At 42.2% G+C, this 20,324-nt stretch overlaps 1 protein-coding gene and 1 long non-coding RNA gene across 5 annotated transcripts in view; one reads left to right on the forward strand and one right to left on the reverse strand.

Annotated features, from left to right (window-relative positions):
- The window catches only part of ATXN7 (ataxin 7), an 88,880-nt gene that overhangs the window by 22,145 nt on the left and 46,411 nt on the right, over nt 1–20,324 (forward strand). For 2 of the 4 annotated variants that reach the window (XM_039559308.1, XM_039559312.1), the window contains exons 1-3: nt 4,555–4,821; nt 4,962–5,216; nt 5,706–5,774. In XM_039559308.1, the coding sequence (XP_039415242.1) occupies nt 4,973–5,216; nt 5,706–5,774 (313 nt within the window). In that variant the 5' untranslated portion in view covers nt 4,555–4,821; nt 4,962–4,972. Of the gene's footprint in view, nt 1–4,554; nt 4,822–4,961; nt 5,217–5,705; nt 5,775–20,324 lie in introns of those variants that run through there. The other 2 variants (XM_039559310.1, XM_039559309.1) reach the window with 1 other exon arrangement.
- Nucleotides 176–4,389, reverse strand: LOC109143312. The gene is made up of 2 exons (XR_002043374.2): nt 4,107–4,389; nt 176–1,038 (listed from the first exon to the last, which is right to left on the reverse strand). It is a non-coding gene; the product is annotated as an uncharacterized LOC109143312 (long non-coding RNA).

The following is a 20,324-nucleotide window of genomic DNA, read 5'->3' on the forward strand; positions in this document are numbered from 1 at the left end:
GGTACAGGTGGTTTATAGTAGGTATGCACAATAATTTATATTCCAGCATTTAAAGTAGCTATGTCCCAATGCTTCTGAGCATCTCCACTTTCACCTTTGAAATGTTACTCATAAATAAAATTATACACATCAACCTGTTCCCAGGATCTGTGGGAAAAAGGATAATAGGCTGGCATGATTTCTTATATAATTTTTTATTGTGTGCTGCTTATGACTAGTATTATTTTGCAGGACCACAATCCTGTGTATAGTTATAAAGGGAGTTGCTTAATTTCCTGGATGTCAGAGTGAACTACAGGTTACCATAATGGGTTTTTCTTAGTGTGTTAATATTTTTTCATAATGGGGCTTAAATTAAATGGTCTGTTTGTTGCAGCTGGGTAGTTCTGTCTTCGTCTGGATATTCAGATTTATGTGAACTTTTTATCTCTTGCTTCCATACTTGCCCAATTATAGTCTTACACTTCTCATACTGGATATACATTTTAAAATGCACAGAATGTGCTCCCTGTTCCAGTGCTGTCAGCAGGAGCTGATGGGAGGGTCAGGACTTCAGCATGTCAGCTGCTCGAGTTGTCACTTTATCCTGAATCCCATCTACCAACAAGTCTATTTGTTCTTAGTTTTTAAGCCCTTCTTGGTCATTTCATACCTTTTGGCTAGAATTAACTTGCTTGATGTCGTTTAGTGCCATAATGCCCCTCAGAGCTTCTCCTTCACAGACTTTTTGAGAATTCACTATTTTCCTTTCTTCTTTTCTTTCTTCTGAGTACTGATGAAGTGACACCCCCATGGATTCTCCCTGTCTCACCCTTTGCACTTCAACTCTCACATCCTTTCACTTCCATTGTGGAAAATCATCGGTGAATTGTATCATTGTACTTCTGCTCTTAAAGGAGTTCAGCTGCAGATTCATCCTTCCTTTTTCATTCCAGTTAAGAGTTGTCATATCTCAGGTCCTATACGGAGGCTGTCATACAGGTTCTAAATGAACAGCTGAAGTAGGTGTTCCCTGTTTGAACGGCTTTCCCGGACCACCTGGCAAAAGAATGAAACCTGCTGGTACAGGTGAAAAAATGCCTGCAGTGTCATGCCACGAAATAACCATTCACTGCAGTTTTCTGCAGTTGCATGCTGTTTGTAGGTATACATTTAATCATTATGTTATCAGCCATGTTTAATATATTTTTAAATCTACTTAGTTAGCTTTAAAACTGTGGGTTTTCCTTTTCTGTATGTTCTGTTTTCTATTTTTGTCTCCTTTCTTTGCTTTTGCAGGCTGTGTTACATGTTTTGTTTGTTCATTATGCTTTCTTCACATCATTATTTGACTGTTTTCTCTCTATCATCCACTGTTTTCTGCCTCGTATTTTTCCTTCTCTACTTTCTCTTTGAGCTTAAGTCCTCCTTGTGTTTTCTCTCTGTTTGCAGAATACTTTTTCTGATTCACAGGTATGAGCAGTTAATGTTTTTTCACACATTGGCTAAGTCCCAATGCTACTGTTTGGGCTATTTTGCTTCCTCAGATAAATTCTTAGAACTAGTGGCATTTGCAAGCTCGTTTTTGTTCTGTTAAAGAGAAGCATTGGCCTCTGGGCAGTTTTCCACACTTGAACGTTCTCCCCACTCCTGACCAGATTCACCCCACTTAATTCTGGATGTCTAATGCAGATGCCTAATTTATGTGTGTGGTCACCCATGGCTACTTCTGTGGTCAGTGGGAAGAGAAGGGCTTCTTCAAATAGTGTTTTGCGCCAGGAGGGACCAAACTGATCCCAGAAGTATCCCCTCGTCTCTGCTGACCACCAAGGGAGCTTTGGATGACTGCACTTCTAACTGGATGTCTCAGATTTGTAAGAGTCACATCTGTTAAAGTCTACAGCTTGTACATGTGTTTTCAATTCTGATCTCCTTCTAACATGATGGATTTTCAGGGGTTTCCCTTTTTTTGCCTAAAATAATTGATGCATCCATGTACAGCATTATGGAAACAAAGTAAGAAAATCGAACTAGTGTGCTTAATTTAAAGAACCCAAACAACACATTCAGCCTAATGATTTTGTAGGAAAGGAAAGTTCTCGCCACTTCCAGTTCTTGTAAAATTAGTTTTGCTTCTGCCCCTATTTCTGCTGTCTGACTAATTGGTCTTGGGCACTGAACTGATGAACTGGTCCTTCTGCTGCCACTTCCCTCCCTCTATTGGAACACTGATGCACTCATGGCACAGTGAGAAAATACTTCAGTAGCGGAAGGTTTACTAAAGGACAGGCTGAGGCCCAGACTGCAGAATTAGATCTTGAGTGGGAATATATAGGGAAAGAAGAAAAGTCGTGAAAGAGGGAGGGGAAAAAAATGTACCAGCCAGATTGAAAGAGAAGAGCCATAAAGGGGATAATCAAAGCTGTATGAAGTAACAGTGGCATGTGCTTTTACGTGTGTGGCTGGCACTTCTGAAGCAAGAGGCACTTCTGAGTAACTTGATGAGTGTCAGCTTTAGAAATGAAGAAGTTGATAATCTATTGGCTTGTTAATGTAGTTAGTTAATTGATGTAATTTTGCCAATTTTTGCATAATTTGACATAAATACATTGGTAATGTTTAAAGAAAAGAATCCTGTGATGTGTGAACATTAAATTGATCTGCCACGGTTGACTGTCAGTTAAAGGGTAGGTGATGGTGTTCTATGGCTCTGTTTGGTCACTTGTCACTATATTTGCTTTATCATTTATGTAAAGTAAATAACAGAAAAACCCTTTATGAATCTGATGGACACTTGGACATATCAAGGTTTCTTTTTCAAACTGCAGCTGAGGCAGCTTTCTGACAGCTTTATTCCAGGACAAAGGAGAACTGCATGAATGAAGTTCGTAATATAAATGAGAATATTTGACACAGAGAATATAGGTCTGTCTGTAACTTGCTTTATCCTATGGCTGGTGTCTGAATCCAGCTATGGATGCTATCTTGGACTCCATTTGTGAAGCACTGTTGAAGAACTAAGCTTGAAAGAAATCAGTCATAGACTTTTTTTCCTATCTGGCTTCTTTACCACAAAAAAAGCTGATGTTCTGTTCAGAAATTGTTCAGCACCTGACAGACATTTTTCTTCCAGTGATGTTCTTAGCTTTAATTATAAGTAGTTTTCTATATCATAAAGTATGCTGTTTGATAATTAATCAAACAATAATGCCCTCCATTCATCTTTAGACTCTGATTCCATGAACACCTTTATTCATGCTCAGACTAAGATGAAGAGTTTTGGGAAGCTACAGACAGGGCAGCGAAGAGCCAGTATAACTGTCTGAAACATCAGACAGCTCAAGAGGCTGATGGGGCCAGCTCAAGAGGCTGATGGCCTTTGATAATTAACCATTCTACTGCAAATGTCTGCAGTAGAAGCCAGTGTTGCTCTCTTTGCCTAAATTTTATGGTGTTGGCCTTTTATGAAGGAGTTAAGTTAGACTTGCAGTGATCAGGGGGAGAGAAAAATCATGCTAGCTATTCTGTATTATATCTGCAGTTTTATGAGATAACTTCTGAGTGTGACATAAATTATCAGTTGGGTGGAACACTGAAACTATTCTTATAATTACAGCCTATCCTATCCCATATGACTATGGTGTGATAGGCCTAAATTTATAGATCTTTTATATGCATAAACTTGAAAAGAAACATCTCTAGCTTGTCTCACACTTCAAATGAAAACAGAAAACGAAAATTAGCTAAGCCTGCATGTATATGCACCTCTGCAGGTTAAACAAATTCATTTGCAGTTCTTATTTCTGCTATGTAGTTTTGCAAGTACATGTATGAGATCTGTGAGCAGTTCCACTGATAGTGCCAGTCCCGTGCTCTCGAGTATCTGAAGAGGAGGCAGCACATCAGGTTTATATATTTTCAGCTGTTCTTCGAGGATATTGTTACTGACAGTGGCATCAAGCATAGCCAGAAATCGTTGCAGATCATAGCCTGACAGTTTAATTTGACATTGGTACTTCAACACTTCAGTGAAGAGAAAACCCTGTAATAAATGAATTCTAAATCCAGATTTTTTTTTATCAAAGAACTTGATTTTGCAAAACTTAGACTTTGTTACTAAGAGTTACCTGGTACGACAGCGTACTTTAATCCTCGCTTTTAGCACGGCTCGACGTCATGGCAAAGTTTAGTCAAGGAAAAAAAAAAAAGCTGTTTCAAAAAGAAATGTGGAATACCAATGCCAAGACCCTCTCCCTGGGTGACAGGTTAGGGGTATAACGAGGGCAGCAGCGCGCAGGAAACTCGCTCGGTATCCCCCCTGAGCCCGAGGCTGGGCGGCCGCCCCGGGAAAAGAGCGGAGGGAAGGGAAGGGAAGGGAAGGGAAGGGAAGGGAAGGGAAGGGAAGGGAAGGGAAGGGAAGGGAAGGGAAGGGACGGGAAGGGACTGGGACAAGCCCGCCCGGAGCGAGTTTCCTGCTCGTCGCTGCCTTTAAGGAGGCGCCGGGTTTAAGGTGGACCGGCGATTAGGGCGGGGCGCGCCCGCCCGGCTCCGCCCGCCGCGTCGCTCTCCGGTCCGCCCCCCTCGCCGGGGCAGCGGGCGCCAGGCGGGGTTGTGATGCGGCCGTTGTTTTTGTAGGGTCGCGGGGCCGCGGTGCGGAGGGAGCGAGGCGGCCCATGGAGTTGGGGTACGTCTGGCAGGCGGCGTAGCCCTGCCCGCCCCTGCTCCCTTCCGCCGCTTTGTTAGCGCGAACACAAGCGCGCCTCACCTACATGGTGAAGAGGAAGGCAGCGCTCCCCGCACAATAATGGGCACCCGGGCGCTGCCCCCTGGGCCGCCGCAGAGGTGAGTCGGCGCCGCCGCAGGGCCGCAGGTTCCCCGCGGGGAGGAAGCAGAGCGAGCGGGCGGTCTGACAGCGCCGCGGCGCTGCCTTAAGAGCGCGGCGCCACCTTAAGCGGCCGCTGACTTTTCTCGTTACATTGTAGCAGCGGAAAGAATGTCGGCGCGGGCCGCGGGTGACGTCAGGAGGGAGCAGCGCGGCGCGGCCGCCAGGCAGCGGCAGCGGCGGCCCCGCCACGGCGAGGGAGGAGGCGGAGGAGGCGGGAGCGGCGCCGGCCCCGCCGCCACCGCAGCGGCAATGGCGGCTGTCGGGGAGCGCAGGTCCCTGCCCAGCCCCGAGGCGATGCTCGGGCAGCCCTGGAGCCACTGGGTCGATGCTGCTAAACTTCACGGGAACGACGGTGAGTGGCCGCCCCCCCCCCTCCCACCCCGCTCCTCTCCAGCGCACCCCGCGGGGCTGCGGGTGCCCTGGGCGCGGCCCCGCGACGACACGGCGGGGTGCCGGGCCCGGCGGGGAGGTTGGGTCCGTTCCCACCCCCAGCATTCCCGGCCGAGTTCGTGGTCCGGTGCGCGCCCGCCGGCCGGGCTCGAGAGTGGCGCGGAGCGGGCAGCGCCTGCCCCAGTTCCTGTAATCCGGGACACGGTGCGAGGAGGTTCGGAGCCGGTCCCCCGGAGCCCGGCACCTCCTGCCCTCGATTCAGCCGCTGCGTGGGGCGGGGAGCTCCCGCCGCAGGTGAGGCATCCCGCCGCTGACAGTCCCTCTGCTCCTGTGTTTACTGTCGTGTCCCTGTGTGTGCCCACGGGGGAATGGGCTACACGTCACGAACGGGGGGTCAGCCCTACCTTCTGGCTTTTCCATGGATTGAGATCTTGTGGCTTTTTGGTTTTAGGAACAGCATTAGAAGAAAGTTTCAAGGAATATGGAAGAAACCGAGAAGCAATGCGACTTTGCCGAGAAGGTGAGTGTGATTCATTCTTGAAGAAAGGTGTGTGGAGAAGTTTTCTTGCTCATAACTACTTAGGAGAGGGTCAGGCATGGGAAGGAGAAATGATCAGCGTTTCCTATCGGTTTGGATTTAGGACTGGTGGCCTGTCAGTGACTGGTGTTATTAGCATTATTATTAAAGTGGTACATATTCGGAAAACTGCGAGCTAGGGCATGGACTGTCTACACTGTGTTTCTATGTGGCTTTTTTTTTTTTTGTCTTTAGACTATAAATTGTCCTAAGGAAGCCCTGTGATGAACACTGATAATATCTTGTCTTAAGTTAGAATAATTTTTGTTCTTGGTATAATCCATGTCAGTATTTTGATACTGATCCTTTTCTCTATCATGTCAATGTGTTGTGTTTATTGCTTGGTACTCTGCTAAATGAGAGTGACCTTTCACCTGTGATTAGCAAAAGCCCATTACGGCCTAGTTTGTTGCAAGAGTAACAATGCTACTTGGAGTTGTAAGCAGATGATGAATGAAAGCTACAGATTATTATTTACTTTCTAACAGGCATTGGAAAAAAGGAAGCGATGAGTCTGATTTGTGATGTTAATTTTTGTTATTTTGTTTTTCCAGTTTAACAATTGTTTTATAACAGAGAAAGTTTTAGAACCTTTCTTAATATTGTTGGTTCTTGGTTCCCTCTGACTGCCTGAGACATGTGCCAGAGAACAGGCCCAGCTGTTTTAAATACTGGAGCAGTTAGACCCAGGTCATTTATTTGATGTTGTTAGAAAGTGAAGACTGGGTTTGTAAACATGGTTTACAATCACGGGAGGCAGAACTTGCCAGTGACTTTAGGAGATGATCTGATTCAGCACTTACAGACTTGTGAGCTGCAAGCAGCAAATGAAAGCTAAAGCAATGTGTCATGGGCTAGTTGGATTGGGAGACAGTGATCCGTATTGAGTCTGAATAAAAATGGCTATTTTTTGTAGCATTCCTAATGTTGCTGAAATTTGGAAAATATAGTTTCTAGGATCAAAGTCAGTGGCATGGAAGAAAGATGCAATAGGCAGCTGTGCTGCAGCATTCAGATTCACTTGTGTTGTTTTGCCATGTTCTTAGGCACTTGAAAAATCACTTGTTACTTCATTGCCAAGTTCCAATCTAATAGTTGTGCTGGATATGTAATTCGTTTTTCTGAATAGGCAAATCATTCAAGTGCTAAAACAGCATTTACAATAATAAACATACACATTATCCTAGTAAAGATTTTACCAATAAGGATTTTCAAACATTTGGTCTTATTTCTACCTCTTAAAATGCAAGCATCTAAGGTTTCCAGATTCTAAAGATTAGCTGGCAAGGTAAAGAGTAATCTATCCTATTTTTTTCCCTCTGGAGCGAGATCATGAAATTGTTTTTGCACAGGCTGGTCACTGAGACACAGCTTTTCTGCACTGACTCCAACCATGTGAATGATTTGTAGGGTTATGAGTTGAAGGAAGTTCATAAAATACTTTGAGAATTAAAAGTGAAACTTAGTAGTCCTGTCAGGCTTCCAGAAGTCTGTTTATTTTGGTTGCTTTATGACATATGAATGAGACACTGACTTGGCATATACCTGTAGCTGGTCTGTAGGGAGCTTGGCCTGCTGCAAAATAGAGCTAAAGTAGTATTAATTAAGTTTAAATTAACTTAAGGAACTAGGGGAGCAGCAAACATGCCAGCATACGTACGTGTTGTGTTACCAAATAAAACTTTGAAAATACTGTAACAGATTCCTTTTCCCAGGAAGAATTTTGCATTTAAAATTGAGGAACAAACATTTATTAAATAATTGGACTGTCTAAACCTTGGTTCTTAACAGAGAAAGGTAAACCAAAAGTATAAATTTTGTTAAATCCACTTTAACCTCAAGTTTTTTGTCATGGTACCCCACAGTATTTTTAATACAAGTAATAACAGAGCTCCTCATGTAAGAGGGGTATTTCTCTACAGATGGGGAGTTGACTCTGAGGCCCAACTTCACTAAAGGATTTCAAGGTTATTTAGGCTAATTTAACCTTGCATTGCAACTCTTTCAGTTTGCATAAAAGAATTAAATATTCATGGCCTGGAGAGGGAGGAAAGGAAGGAACATGACTTTACAGCCCACATATTAGAATTGGGTTCAAAACCAAGAACGATCTTCTTTATTTAACATTTGTCAGGCTCCCACTGGCCTGTGTACCCACTGGGATATGGGTGGTAGTTGTTTCTTTTCCCACATGCTGTTTCTCTGCATCTCCTGGTGGGAATGGCCTCATCCTCAGCGTGCCTGATGCGAGATGTGGATTTCAGCCTCGCAGGCAGTTGAGTCTGAGTCTCCTGAATGAAGAGTGAGTGTTTCTCTTGTAACACTGTATTAAAAAGGGGGGGGTTAACATTGCCAGCTTCTCCTTTTGTTAAGCTTTAAAGGAAAAAGAATGATGCATGTTATTTCTTTTAAAGGAATGAAGGAGGATGTAACTGTGTCATTCCAGGGCAACATTTGCAAGCAGTGGAGAGAGGCAGGATTTCAGGCACACCTTTGTCAGCGGCACTTTCTATTTGCTGATCAGGCAGCTGTTCTCTCAGCATTTTAGTGGTTGTGAAGCCTGATGAGTCCTTAATACCTGTCAATGATGCTAGTTCCATGCAGGGATCAGGAAACTAAAATTAGTTCATAGTCTCAAACCTGTCTTTTTCTGTATCTAACCCTCCTTGTCATAACCAAGCTCACACTGAAGTAAGAACTAGAATTTGAATTTGGGCTTCCCAGACTCCCAGTGTTTGTGTTTCATACTTCCCTGTTTCTTTTTCACTGCTCTTATATGCTTTCTGTTCTGCTAATACATTATATTAAATCATTCCTGGTGGGATCCTCACAGATCTTCATCAGAGTGAGAAACTCGCTGGATACTTTCCTACATGTTGCTTTTTGAGACAGTAACAGTCCATACTGAGCTTTGATGTAGAAATCGGAGCTGCAGGAATAAGGTATGGGCCCAATGTACTTGACTCGCACTTGGTATGGAAAATCCCCAGGAGATGGAAATGAGAGAGGGATGCCCAGTGGGATGGGAAGATTTTACTTTAAAGTAAGCCTTAAAATTTACTTTGACTTTGTACACTGAAACCTTGTGCTGAGCACTCCTATCAAGGTAAGAACATGTTAGAAGCAATTGTGCTTATTAGTCATTTTCATATGTAATTGATGTGACAGAATCTTTTGGCTTGTGCAGTCACTTAATTACTTACTGCTTTGTGAACCAGCTAAAGGTGTGAATCTCCTGCTGTTCACTTGTGCTGTGATGAAGCAAGGATAGCATGTTGCATTATATAATATGTAGATGAATTCCAAAACAGCAAGGCACAAAATCTCATCCACTTCATGCATTTTTCCTATATTTTAAAATGAAACTTTGCTGAAGTACATCTTCCAAACTTGTGTGATAGTGGGAATGAGTGCCGTTGGATGCAGCCAAAACATTTTCAGACACTCAGTTCACCTTGGAGGTGCAGTAGATCTTAAAAGGAAGTTGATGTGTCTGTAGTACCTGACATGGATTTGAAAAAAATTGATTCTTTGTATTAAGCCTCATAATCAGTGCTTGAAACAGTTTTTCAGGAGATCCTTGCTAACTTGTGCTGAATTTAGTTTGCTTTTAAAAATTTTTCTAGCCCATTGTTGTGAAGAGGATCTCTAAATAGAACTGTGCCTGTGAGTGTAGAGTTCATGCGTGGTAACTTTGACAGGCTTCAACGGAGGCAACTGTTGCTTCTTGCGAAATTTAACAACAGGTTTGCTCATTTTGCTCTGTGGAAGAGTAGAGAAGCTGTGGCTAGAAACAGTGAGGACCAAAGTTGTTTATTGGAGTTGGGGGCATAACACTCTCCCACCACTCAAGAAACTCTGACTCTCCCCAGAGTAAATTTTCAATTGCTACCATTTATCATGCATGTTTCTTTAAATAAAACAAAAACATGGAAAAAAAATCCAAAACAAGAAACCCGAAACCAAGTCATCTCCACCCCCAAATCTATATTGAAGAGTCAGAGAGAGACAACCCATGTACATCATCATTACTTACAGTATTACTTATTAATTTGTACAACCCTTTTGAAGTGGTTGGGATAAAAGTCTGCTATATTCTTATATTGACTCATAAAAATTTTTTGAAATATGTAGAACTATAAAAAAGGAAACTATAGCATCTCAAATGGGAAAATAAAAGCATAGGGAGCAGAAAAGAGATTTGGTTAGACAATTTAAAATTGAGTGTTTCTTTTTAATTCTTCTTAAAGTGTATTCAGTGCGTGCTGAAACTATGCTGTCTACTACAGCTTAAGCACCTCATTCTTTCAGTTACACATACAGCCCCTTTTTTTAGTTTGTTTGGGTATTTGTGTGCATGTTACATCCATAGAGAGGTGACTCCCTTGTTACTGTCTATTTCAAGCACTTTACTTGTACTGTCACCATAGCTTAGAGTTAACTGGCAACAAATTGAGGAGGAGGACAAAACATCTGTAACTTGGGTCACAGGTCAGAATTGGTGTTGACTGTGGGGTGATGTGGTGCAGTACCAGTCTTACAGCTTTCAGACTATACTGTCTTTAATAAGGCAAGTGTTGAATTTTCTTTGGGAATGCAGATTGTCAGTTTTTGGTAGGTTCCTTCAGAAGATGCTCTAGAAGGCTTAGTGACAGTAGGAATCAGTCAGGAGAGCAGGTGGGAGCAAATTCTGTTCAGCATCGTGTCACCTGGTAACAGTTGAACTTCTGGTCTTCGACAGCTAATATGTCTTGGGGATTAAAAAAAAAAGGCTCTGTGAACCTCTAGGGCATTCAGCAGAAGCTTTGAGGTTTGATTATATTACTTGCTGTTAATGGAAGTTACCAGAGCTGTGACAGTACCAAGAGCCATGCGATGAACCCTTGTTCTTCTAGAGCTCTTTCTAGGCAGGGTTGAGCAGTGAAATCCAGGCCTGGGAGGCTCACTAGAAGTATCTTTATCACATAGACCCAAGGTCTAGAATTTTCCCAGCAGCAGGTTCCATAAATAATTAAAGGACTGGTGAAACTTCTGTTCCAATACTAAGTTGTAAATACAAGTAAGAAACAGCATCGTATTTCAAATTTAAATTTGTTTTTATTCAGCCTTGGGAGGTGCTCAGTTGAGTTGGTTTTTGTTGTGTCAAATCATGTCAGAGATGCTTAGAGGGCTCTGTAGTCCTTGACTACCTGCAAATACACTTGTAAGAATTTTTAATAGGTTGAAATAAATATTTTAAGGTAGCAATAGAAAGTGCCATGCTTCTTTTTTGACATTCTGCATAGCTCTTCACAGTCTGTAATCAGATAAATCTCTTCTTCATTTCATTGCATTTTAGTTGACTACTTACACAAAGTATTTTAATGTTTTGTGGACTGGTTATCATAAAACAATTACAGGGAGACTTTAAAATTGCATTGAACTGTGTAAGAAAATTGTAGAGGTTTTATGAGATTGCTTGAAAAACACGCAGTTTGAAAGATGTTACTTTTGAAATTCTCTGCAGTGATTTGCCCTAATTTTTTTTCTTGGCATTTTTTTCCTTTAAATCCAAGTTCTGTTTACAATATTTAATTATTTCTGGCAAGATGAGTCAGATGTTATAAATAGAATATTATGATGTTAGACTGCAAGTTAGAACTGTGTCATCTCATATGCTTTAAAGATACTTTGCAGGTTTTAGATATTACCATAGTATTAGTGTGATATTGCAAGGCCTTGGGGACTTCGACTGGAGCTGCAGCCACAAAACTGTCTTGATCTGTCCATAATATGTGAGAAGGCAGGATATTTTCTTTTTTATAGGAACCTTTTGAAATAGTTATCTGTACACATATGTAACAGTCAGGAATTCACTGTTATCTAATGCTTCTTAAGCGGTATGTATGATTAGCTAGGTTATCCCTGTGCAGAAGAGGTGATATCTTGATAATACTTCGTTAAAGATTGGCTTTTGTGTAGTTTCTGTGCTATATTTAACAACAAATACTCAGTGAGAGAAGAACAATGCAATAAGTATGTAGAAATGTGACTTTCATACAAGGTGGTAATTTTATCTTCTAAGTAGAGCAGGAAAGACAAAAAGGCTTAGTGAGGGATACTTTTAAATAAACTGGGTTAAGAGGATGCAGATTACTCTCTGTAAGGTAAGTATTTGGAAAGGTATTTCTTCCATTGCAGCAGATCTATAAAAGCAAATGTGTCTAGTTCTTACACCTCTCTTGGCTGTGCCCAGCCTGTGGCTGGAGCTGCTGAAGGTTGTCTGGGGATAGGTGTGATCTCGTCTCTTACAAGACAGAAAGGATTTTGTCTTTCACAAACCATTATAATATTTGACTTGTAATTAACTATTCTAAATAATCTCTAGGATGCTTGAAAATTGTTTCTCTTCCTATGTAATGAATGAAATCATCCACTGCTGTGAAAGTTCCCCATATATATGATATTAAATGATATTTCCTAGACATTCGTACAATGTAGGTGACAGCACAGAGATGAATAGAACTTTGTACTTCAAGTTTTTTAGCAGCAAGTGTTCAAATCTGACAAAGGGAATTCATAGTCTAATGTAGCAGAGTAGCATGACTATAAAAGCAGTTGTCATGGAAGGCTATAAATTTATTGTAATCTGTGTTCCCACTGCTAGAAGGCTTTGCCCAGTCAAAAGCTGTCCCTTCTTGTGCAGGCTGTGTGCAGCTGTGAGCCAGGACTGGTGATGGTGGCTCTCACACTGATTCTTGTGGCAAGTCAGATACTTGTGGTAACCCCAGACACTACAGGGTATGACAGGATATGACTTCATCAAAGTAAGCTGCACATGCAGCTGCTTCCACATTGCTTGGAGTCATGATTGCTAGCTTTGGAAATGGCAAATATTCTGGGTTATTGTCTCAGGTAGATTAGAAATACTCAAATGCTCAGTTACTTGTGTGTGCATGCTGCCTATCAGCCCTGTGGAATAAGCTGGTTTGTGGTAACATGTGCTCCAAATGAGAAAGATTGTTTATTTACAAGCTCATCCCTACCCTGATCTCCACTTCTGATAGCTTTGGCATAGCCCATGGATGAGCTTCATTGATAATATAGGGGAAAGGGATAATTGGTTATGCCTCCTTTTTCTGCTGGGGAGATTATAATAGGCAGAAAACATGTAGTGTTCTTGATCTGCTCTTCCTTCTGTTGCTAAGCAGGACTTGAATCTTCATCGACTGTCTGTAGTACAACAGAAAATGCAGCTTTCTCAACTGGCACTGAAAAAATGTGTACGAAGGAGCTGAAGGACTAAAATTCTATAGGGAGCAATTTTGAGGCTAAGTCCATGTTGTGCACTTTGGTTCTGAAATCTAGAGCTCTCATGGTTTTTTTCTTTGCAAGCGAGTTGGTTGGATGCTTTCTTGCAGATACAGTTGCCTGGAAGTCCTATAGCAGCTTGCCTTGAAATGAAATGTGGAGGCTTTAATGAGTTAAATTTGAAAATCAAGTCCTATGATGAATACACAGTAAATTGGATGTTTGCTTTCCATGGACATCAAATGCTGTTGTATTTTACCCTTCATAAATTTAACTTCCAGTCTACAGTTTTGTCCATTGACTGCATAAGTGGTGTAGTAGATGCTGTGAGTAGAAAGATGGGAGTTCTGCTGGTTTATTAAGCGTTACCTGGGGATGTGAGGTCTTGTTGTGAGCCACTGAAGTCAGCAGTGTTTTTCTTGTGACTGGAAGGAGAATGTAGGACCAGATTGTGGGGCTCAGTGGGTGAGAGAGGACACAGCCATGTTCACTGCAACCTCGTGATCAGACAGCCACCAAAGGTACTTCAGTATGCAAACATTTAATTGTCAGTCCCTAGATATTATAGCCATGGCTTTGCAAGGTGTATATACCCTAAATTACACCCTCTGGCTATTGTTTCAGGCAAAACTACAGAGGAAAATCTGTATCAGTTTACACCTAGGGTGTGGTTCTGCAATCTTTTTTTTTTTTTTTCCCTCCTAGTAATGCTGGGTTAAGTAGCTCTTCTGTCTCTGCTCAGTGAAACACTTGTGAAATAATAGTTGTATTCTAACCGTAAAGTTGTTTCCAAAACAAGGTGATGGCTGATTAAAGGGGAACCTGAATTTTTCCATCATGTGTTTGGTCTGAAAATCTAGAATCCATTGGACTGTGCTTGATTATGTATCTTTTCAGAGTGAATCTGATCTGATTTTTACACGTCTGCCTACAAGACTATATAGCATAATAGATATTATATCTTGTTTATGTTTGAGTGTTAAAGATGTTGTGTCAGTGAATAACCGCAGTGTAAATCAGGATCAGCTGTAAGTGGTGTATTGTGAAAACTAAACAAGAACTAGTTGTTATTATTAGTTAGTATTTTTTTTTAAATTCCCTTTTTGTAATTAGTTATTTCAGGAGGCCAGGTAATAGAAATCAGAAGTTTTTCTAACATTCCTGAGGTGGTTCCCAGTAACTTTGTGAACTGGAGAAAATACCATTTGAATTTGGGTTACTCTGCTGAACAAGACTTACAGCATCATTTATCTTTATCTCTTACTGGAGGGCTGTTGCAAATTATGCCAAAAGGAGAAAGAAGCATAATTTATACAGTATACATAAATGTGTTCCATACCAAATACTCTTTTTATCCCCTCAGAACAAATCTGTAGTTGTTTGGAATACCTAGAAGCCTCAAATGCTGCAAAGATTTGGGTTAACTGGCAGTATTTTTGATGGGTATGTCAAAGGAATAGAAAGTGTTCCGAACAGTCAGACAGTGTGGGTGTTGGATTATTGAGACAGCCATGTAAAACAATTTGGAAAGCACTTTTCAAAATAATACAATTTCCAAAGAATTTCCCCACTTTTCACAGGAAATGCTAAAATCATCTGTTTCATTCCTGTTCAATTAGAATGACTCTAGAAATGTATTAAAGGAGTTTGACTTGCCTCTGACATCTAGAAAGTTTTTCTAGGCTTTGGTTTATAAGGAATATAATTTTGGGATTTAGAATGTTGTTGTGGTTTAACGCTGGCTAAACTCCAGGCACCCATGACAGCTGCTCACCCGCCCCCCCACCCCGTTACAACTGGGCAGAGGAGAGAAAAATTTAATGAAGGCTTCATGAGTTGAGATAAGGACTGGGAGAAAACACTCCAAGGGCAAAACAGGCTCAACACAGACGTACAAAGTGAATTTATTACTAACAAAATCGGAGGAGGATAATGAGAATTAAAATAAGCCCTTAAAAGCACCTTTTCTTTCCCCGGCCCCTCCCTCCTTCCCACTGACAGTGCAGGGAGACAGGGCATGGGGGTTTGGTCAGTTCATCACCCGAGGTTTTCTTCCACTGCTCAGGGAGGGGAGTCCTTCCCCTGTGAGACCGTGGGGTCCTGAGAACTTCTCCAATGTGGTTCCAATCCCACGAGCAGCAGTCCTCCCCAAACTGCTGAAACGTGAGTCCCTCCCACGGGCAAACAGTCCTCCCAGAACTGCTGCGGTGTGGGTCACTCTTCACGGGGTGCAGTCCTCCAAGGCCAGGCTGCTCCAGCCTGGAAGCAGGGGCTCCCTCTCTCCACCGGGTCTCCCACTGGATCACAGCCTGCTCCAGGCATCCACCTGCTCTGGCACAGGCACCTCCCCCATGGGCTGTGGATGGATCTCTGCATCCCTCGTGGCTCCCCATGGGCTGTGGATGGATCTCTGCATCCCCCGTGGATCCCCATGGGCTGTGGATGGATCTCTGCATCCCCTGGGGATCCCCATGGGCTGTGGATGGATCTCTGCATCCCCCGTGGATCCCCAGGGGCTGTGGATGGATCTCTGCATCCCCTGTGGATCCCCAGGGGCTGTGGATGGATCTCTGCATCCCCCATGAATCCCCAGGGGCTGCAGGGGCACAGCTGCTTCACCATGGTCCTCACCATGGCCTGCAGAGGAATCTCATCTCCGGCGCCTGGAGCGCCTCCTGTCCCTCCTTCTCCACTGACCTTGGTGTCTCCATGTTGTTCCCCTCACATGCTCTCACCTCCTCCTCTTCTCTGGCTAGGAAAACTGCTCCCACTTTGTTTTGATTTTCCTCTTAAGTATGTTATCACAGAGGCATTCCCATCATCTCTAATTGGCCCAGCTTTGGCCAGCAGCATGTCCATCTTCAGAGCCAGCAGGGACTGACTCTGCCGGACATGGTGGAAGCTTCCAGCAGCTTCTCACAGAAGCCACCTCTGTGGCCCCCCCAATCCAAAAACTAGGCCATGCAAAACCAACACAGATGTTCAGATTATTTGTTTTATAAAACATAGAACACATTCTTTGTTGTCTGTTCTGCTCTGCTAAGAGAGATGGCAGTTGTCCTGCTCTCACTGGTACTAAATGGAAGTATTTGAGAGGAAAGACCTAAATTAGTTTCCCAATAGGCAGCATTTACTTCATAAAAATACTTAAAGATGAATTCCCAAAAGCAATTTTGTTTTTCATTTCTGTGAAGTTGTGTTACTCAAATCAGCTGTCTAGAAATCCTGCTTGTTAAGGAGCTTCTGTTCCATGTTGTAGTTTGTAATTTATAGAGGAGAAGTTTTGAGCCAAATTTAGTATATCTGTGTTGCCTACCAAAGGCAGTGTAATATGTGCTTATATAATAGATTGCAAATTTTTGTCCTAAATACAGGGTTGTGACTTTTTGTGGCCAAGTGATTGAAGGAGGACTTTTACTACCAGCTGTGTTGTGAGATTCTGGGGGAAATATTAATGTCTGAGAGGAACCTGATATGGTTTGATTATGGTTTGTGTCTAGGCTGGGCAGAGCCCTCTTCTTGTTTGATATTTCTTCTGTAGAACCTGCTTTAACAGCCAGCTGACTGTGCCTGGCTCTTTCAGCACCACTATTTCCGTGGGGTGTTTGGAGAAGTCTTAAACGCATCAGTCCTTGTGTGGGAAATTTCTTTTTGGTTCTGCCTGACTCCCACCTTGTGCCCTGAAATGTAGGGGCACAGACCACTGTGTCATTTACTAGAATAAAACCTGTAAGTTTCTTTTCTTGTTTTTGTGGCCTGAATTTAATGATCTGAAGTGTTAGCTTGATAGCCTTGGAGATAAGAATACTACTTTTATCCTCAGAGTAGAGCACAGGAGTAAAATCTTCAGTGTGCTGTGAACATGTCTCATCTGAGCCTTGTTTACAACTGCTTGGGATGCAAAAGGGGTTCTCTGTGCAACACTGCAATTCTCTGTCCTGCTGATGCCATCCAAAATTGTCTTGGATAACCACAACAATGTGAAGAAAGTCCCCTATCCCAGGAAAGGGCCAAAATCACAGCCTGGATAGATGGTGCTCTTCAGTGTGAAATAGGAAGACATGATGGTAAGGTGCAGCATCAGCAGTTTTATTTATAATTTAATCCCTCCAAGACTTTTCCTGCACTTGTGTGAGAAGTGTCATGACTTCTTGCAGAGGTCTTGCAGGAAGTGTGGTGGTGTTCATCATCGCAGTGGCTCAGGGTGATGTTGCCGACTCATGGGAGCATTTGGGGTGTCCGCACTGTTATGGTGGCCTGGCAATAGCCTTTCCTGGACTCCTTTGGCATTTTTCCCCAAGTGCTCCACACTGTTGCTGGAAGCAAAAGCTTTTGAGCAATTTCCAAACACAAAGCAGTGCATTGTGGGCCAGTGTTGGGAGGACTGGCTCAACAAGTTTGGCGGCAGCAGCTTTGGCTTCCTGCCTACCCTGGATAGGCAGCAGTAGAGATTGCCCTAGTCTCCCAGAGAGTTTGAGCTGAAGATCCCAGCCTAGGTCCTGAAAGTCATGTGTGTGCAACTGTTGTGGCTGGCAGAGGATCTGCTTCTGTTGTAAACCATGCTTTTGTTATTCTGGATATGTTTGCAGTAGTTATCTTTTGTCTGCTTTAGGAAGGTGGATGTGCTATTTGTTTTCAGTGTACTGAAGGGTGGTAAACTCTACAAATTTGCTAAAATATCAAAGGATCCTGTTTACCTTTCAGTTTTCTGTTGTCTATTTAATCTCACTGAGTCATCCAGGGGCAGTTAACTGGTGCTCTGAAATGTCCTTTTCTGTGTGTTTTTGAAATACCAGCTCTGTGTTCTTTGTTGTGCCTGTTCCTTAATACTGACCCCATATGTCTTCTGTGACTTCTCCTTTGCAAATAGCCCTCATCTTGTAACACAATGCATCAGGACCACCACTTGAGCTCTGGGGGGGTTCCTGGGGGAGCAGAGAGACCAGAGGAGGGAAGTAGTCTTAGAAGTATCTGTCAAAAATGTGAGTTGGATCAAACCAACCAAATCAAAATATTAAGTAGTCTGAGCATATTCTTTTCTCCTTTCCTTTTGTTTTGTTCTGCTGAAGGTGTTACCTTCTGTGTACATCACAAGTGGGCTGGTGTTTCAGTTATGTTGAAGAGGCCCAAACCATGAAAGTAGTAGAAAAACTACTTTAAAACATGTCAGTCCTTTCAGATCTTCTGCATGTGTAATATGATCTAAGTGATCTTAATTTTTAAATACATCTTAATTTAAAAATATTAAAAGTTGCAGTCCTTCCCAACCCATTTCTGTTGAAGAGTGGAATGCATGATTTTGGTAGCAGAGAGCTAGTGCTAGATATGGAAGAATAATACCTGGTGCAGATTTGTTCACCCAGTGTTTTCAAAGTCTTTTTTTTTTCCCCTGTAACACACATATCATGTATTTTATGTGTAGCATTTAGAGATGGAATTTTGGAGGGTTTTGTGAAGGTGGGCTCCGAAAATAAGGTGAATCTCTCTTAACAGTGAAGAAATACATCTTGGAATATGGATAGCGATGGGTTTATTCTAAAGGGGAGGTGACATGCAAAGGCAAGACCTAAATTTCTTCTTTAGAAGAAGTCAAAATTCCATACCAATAAAAAAAAATTCACTTCCCCGAAGATTTTTTAGGCTGAACTGTATTTGTGTTGTATCACAAATAGCCAGCAGTGAAATTACTGACCTTATTCTGTGAATAGGTAGCCTGCTTTTTCTTCCCTGCTTGCTTATTTAATTTGTATAACTGCGTGTCAGAGGACAGCTAGCACTGGTTTAAAGCCTAACCCTTCTGAACAAGTGGGTCCCCTCTTGGAAGGAAAGCTCTGATGACAGTAGCTCTGTATGTGCTGGAATATATCAACTGTAAGAAGTAAAGACTCAAGATTTACCAGTTCCGTAGCTAAATAATTGAAATAGTCATATTTGTATGTCTAAAGGTATGCAATAGCCAAGTTCAAGATACTTTGTGTAACTACATGTGTGTTCAAATACATAATAAGCAGGTTAGCCCTTTTACTGCATTATAATAACAAAAACACTTTTATTTTCCTCTTTCTTTTAGTCATATTGAATGTCACTGTGCTGTTGGGGTTTTTTTGCTATAGTATGTTTATATGCCTGTTGCTGCACAACTCACACTATTTTTTTTATTGTATCAAATCAACTCTCAGTAAATCTGCTAAGCAAAGGAAGTAAATTTTAATGGAAAAACTAATGAGATGAGTGAGGAAGTATAAGCTGGTATGTGAAAATCAACAGGCATCAGTTTCCTTATGGCTATATTAGGCATGATTGAAAGAGTCATATTTTTGAGGTGGATATTCCAGTGCATGGAGAATGGGAGTGGCAGGGGTGGGGTGGTTTTGGTAGTTAGCTTGCCTTATGAAAGAAAATATTGATATACAATTCAGTTGACAGGTCCTGTGTATTCTTTTCCTTACTCATTTTTTTAAAATTATTTTTTGAATATGCTGATTTGCTCTCTCAGGTATCAGGTGCACAATGTGAAAAGTGGCTGGATTGTTCTTTGCACAAAGATGTGTTGTGTTTGCACAATTAAAGAATTAACACCATGCTGCTGTCACATGGGAGCTGAGGCTGTGGCTAGCAGGGAAGAGGGGGAAGAGGTGGAAAGATGAGTGCTGTGCATGTCCCAGGTAGCAGGGAAAAAGGTGCACTTTATTGTTGCTAGATTTTGGTGTGTTCTCCTATCACAAAAGATGTAGTCATGGACACATTGTATTCCTTCAGTTCCCATTTAGTAAGAAAATATGTAAATCTGAGTGGCTGTTACTGCTCTGCTTCCTCAGTTACTGAGTTACAGCCAGTGCCCAGTCGCATGGCTGGATATGGACAGTCACACAGGAAAGTGGCAAAAATGCCACACACATGCCAGGGTTTTTTCCCTTAAAAGCGTGTCTAGGTAGGAGATGGGAGAGGCTGAGAAGCCTGGAACGTGTTCACCATTTGCAGTCATGTTGTACCAAGATACTTTCCCTGTGATTAGCAGTTTTAGCTAAACTGTGAGTTTAGGTTTAAATAAAACAAACTTCCTTTTTCCTACTCCGGAAGCACAGCTGCTGCAGAGAATATGGAATGCTGTGTGTAAAACAGGAGTAAAGTACTGAACCTGTTGATGTTAAAACAATTCATAATTGTAGTGTGCTTCAGGCTATGTGACTTAAGATACATTTT

The sequence above is a fragment of the Corvus cornix genome, chromosome 12, assembly GCF_000738735.6.
Source record: "Corvus cornix cornix isolate S_Up_H32 chromosome 12, ASM73873v5, whole genome shotgun sequence".
NCBI lineage: Eukaryota > Metazoa > Chordata > Aves > Passeriformes > Corvidae > Corvus > Corvus cornix.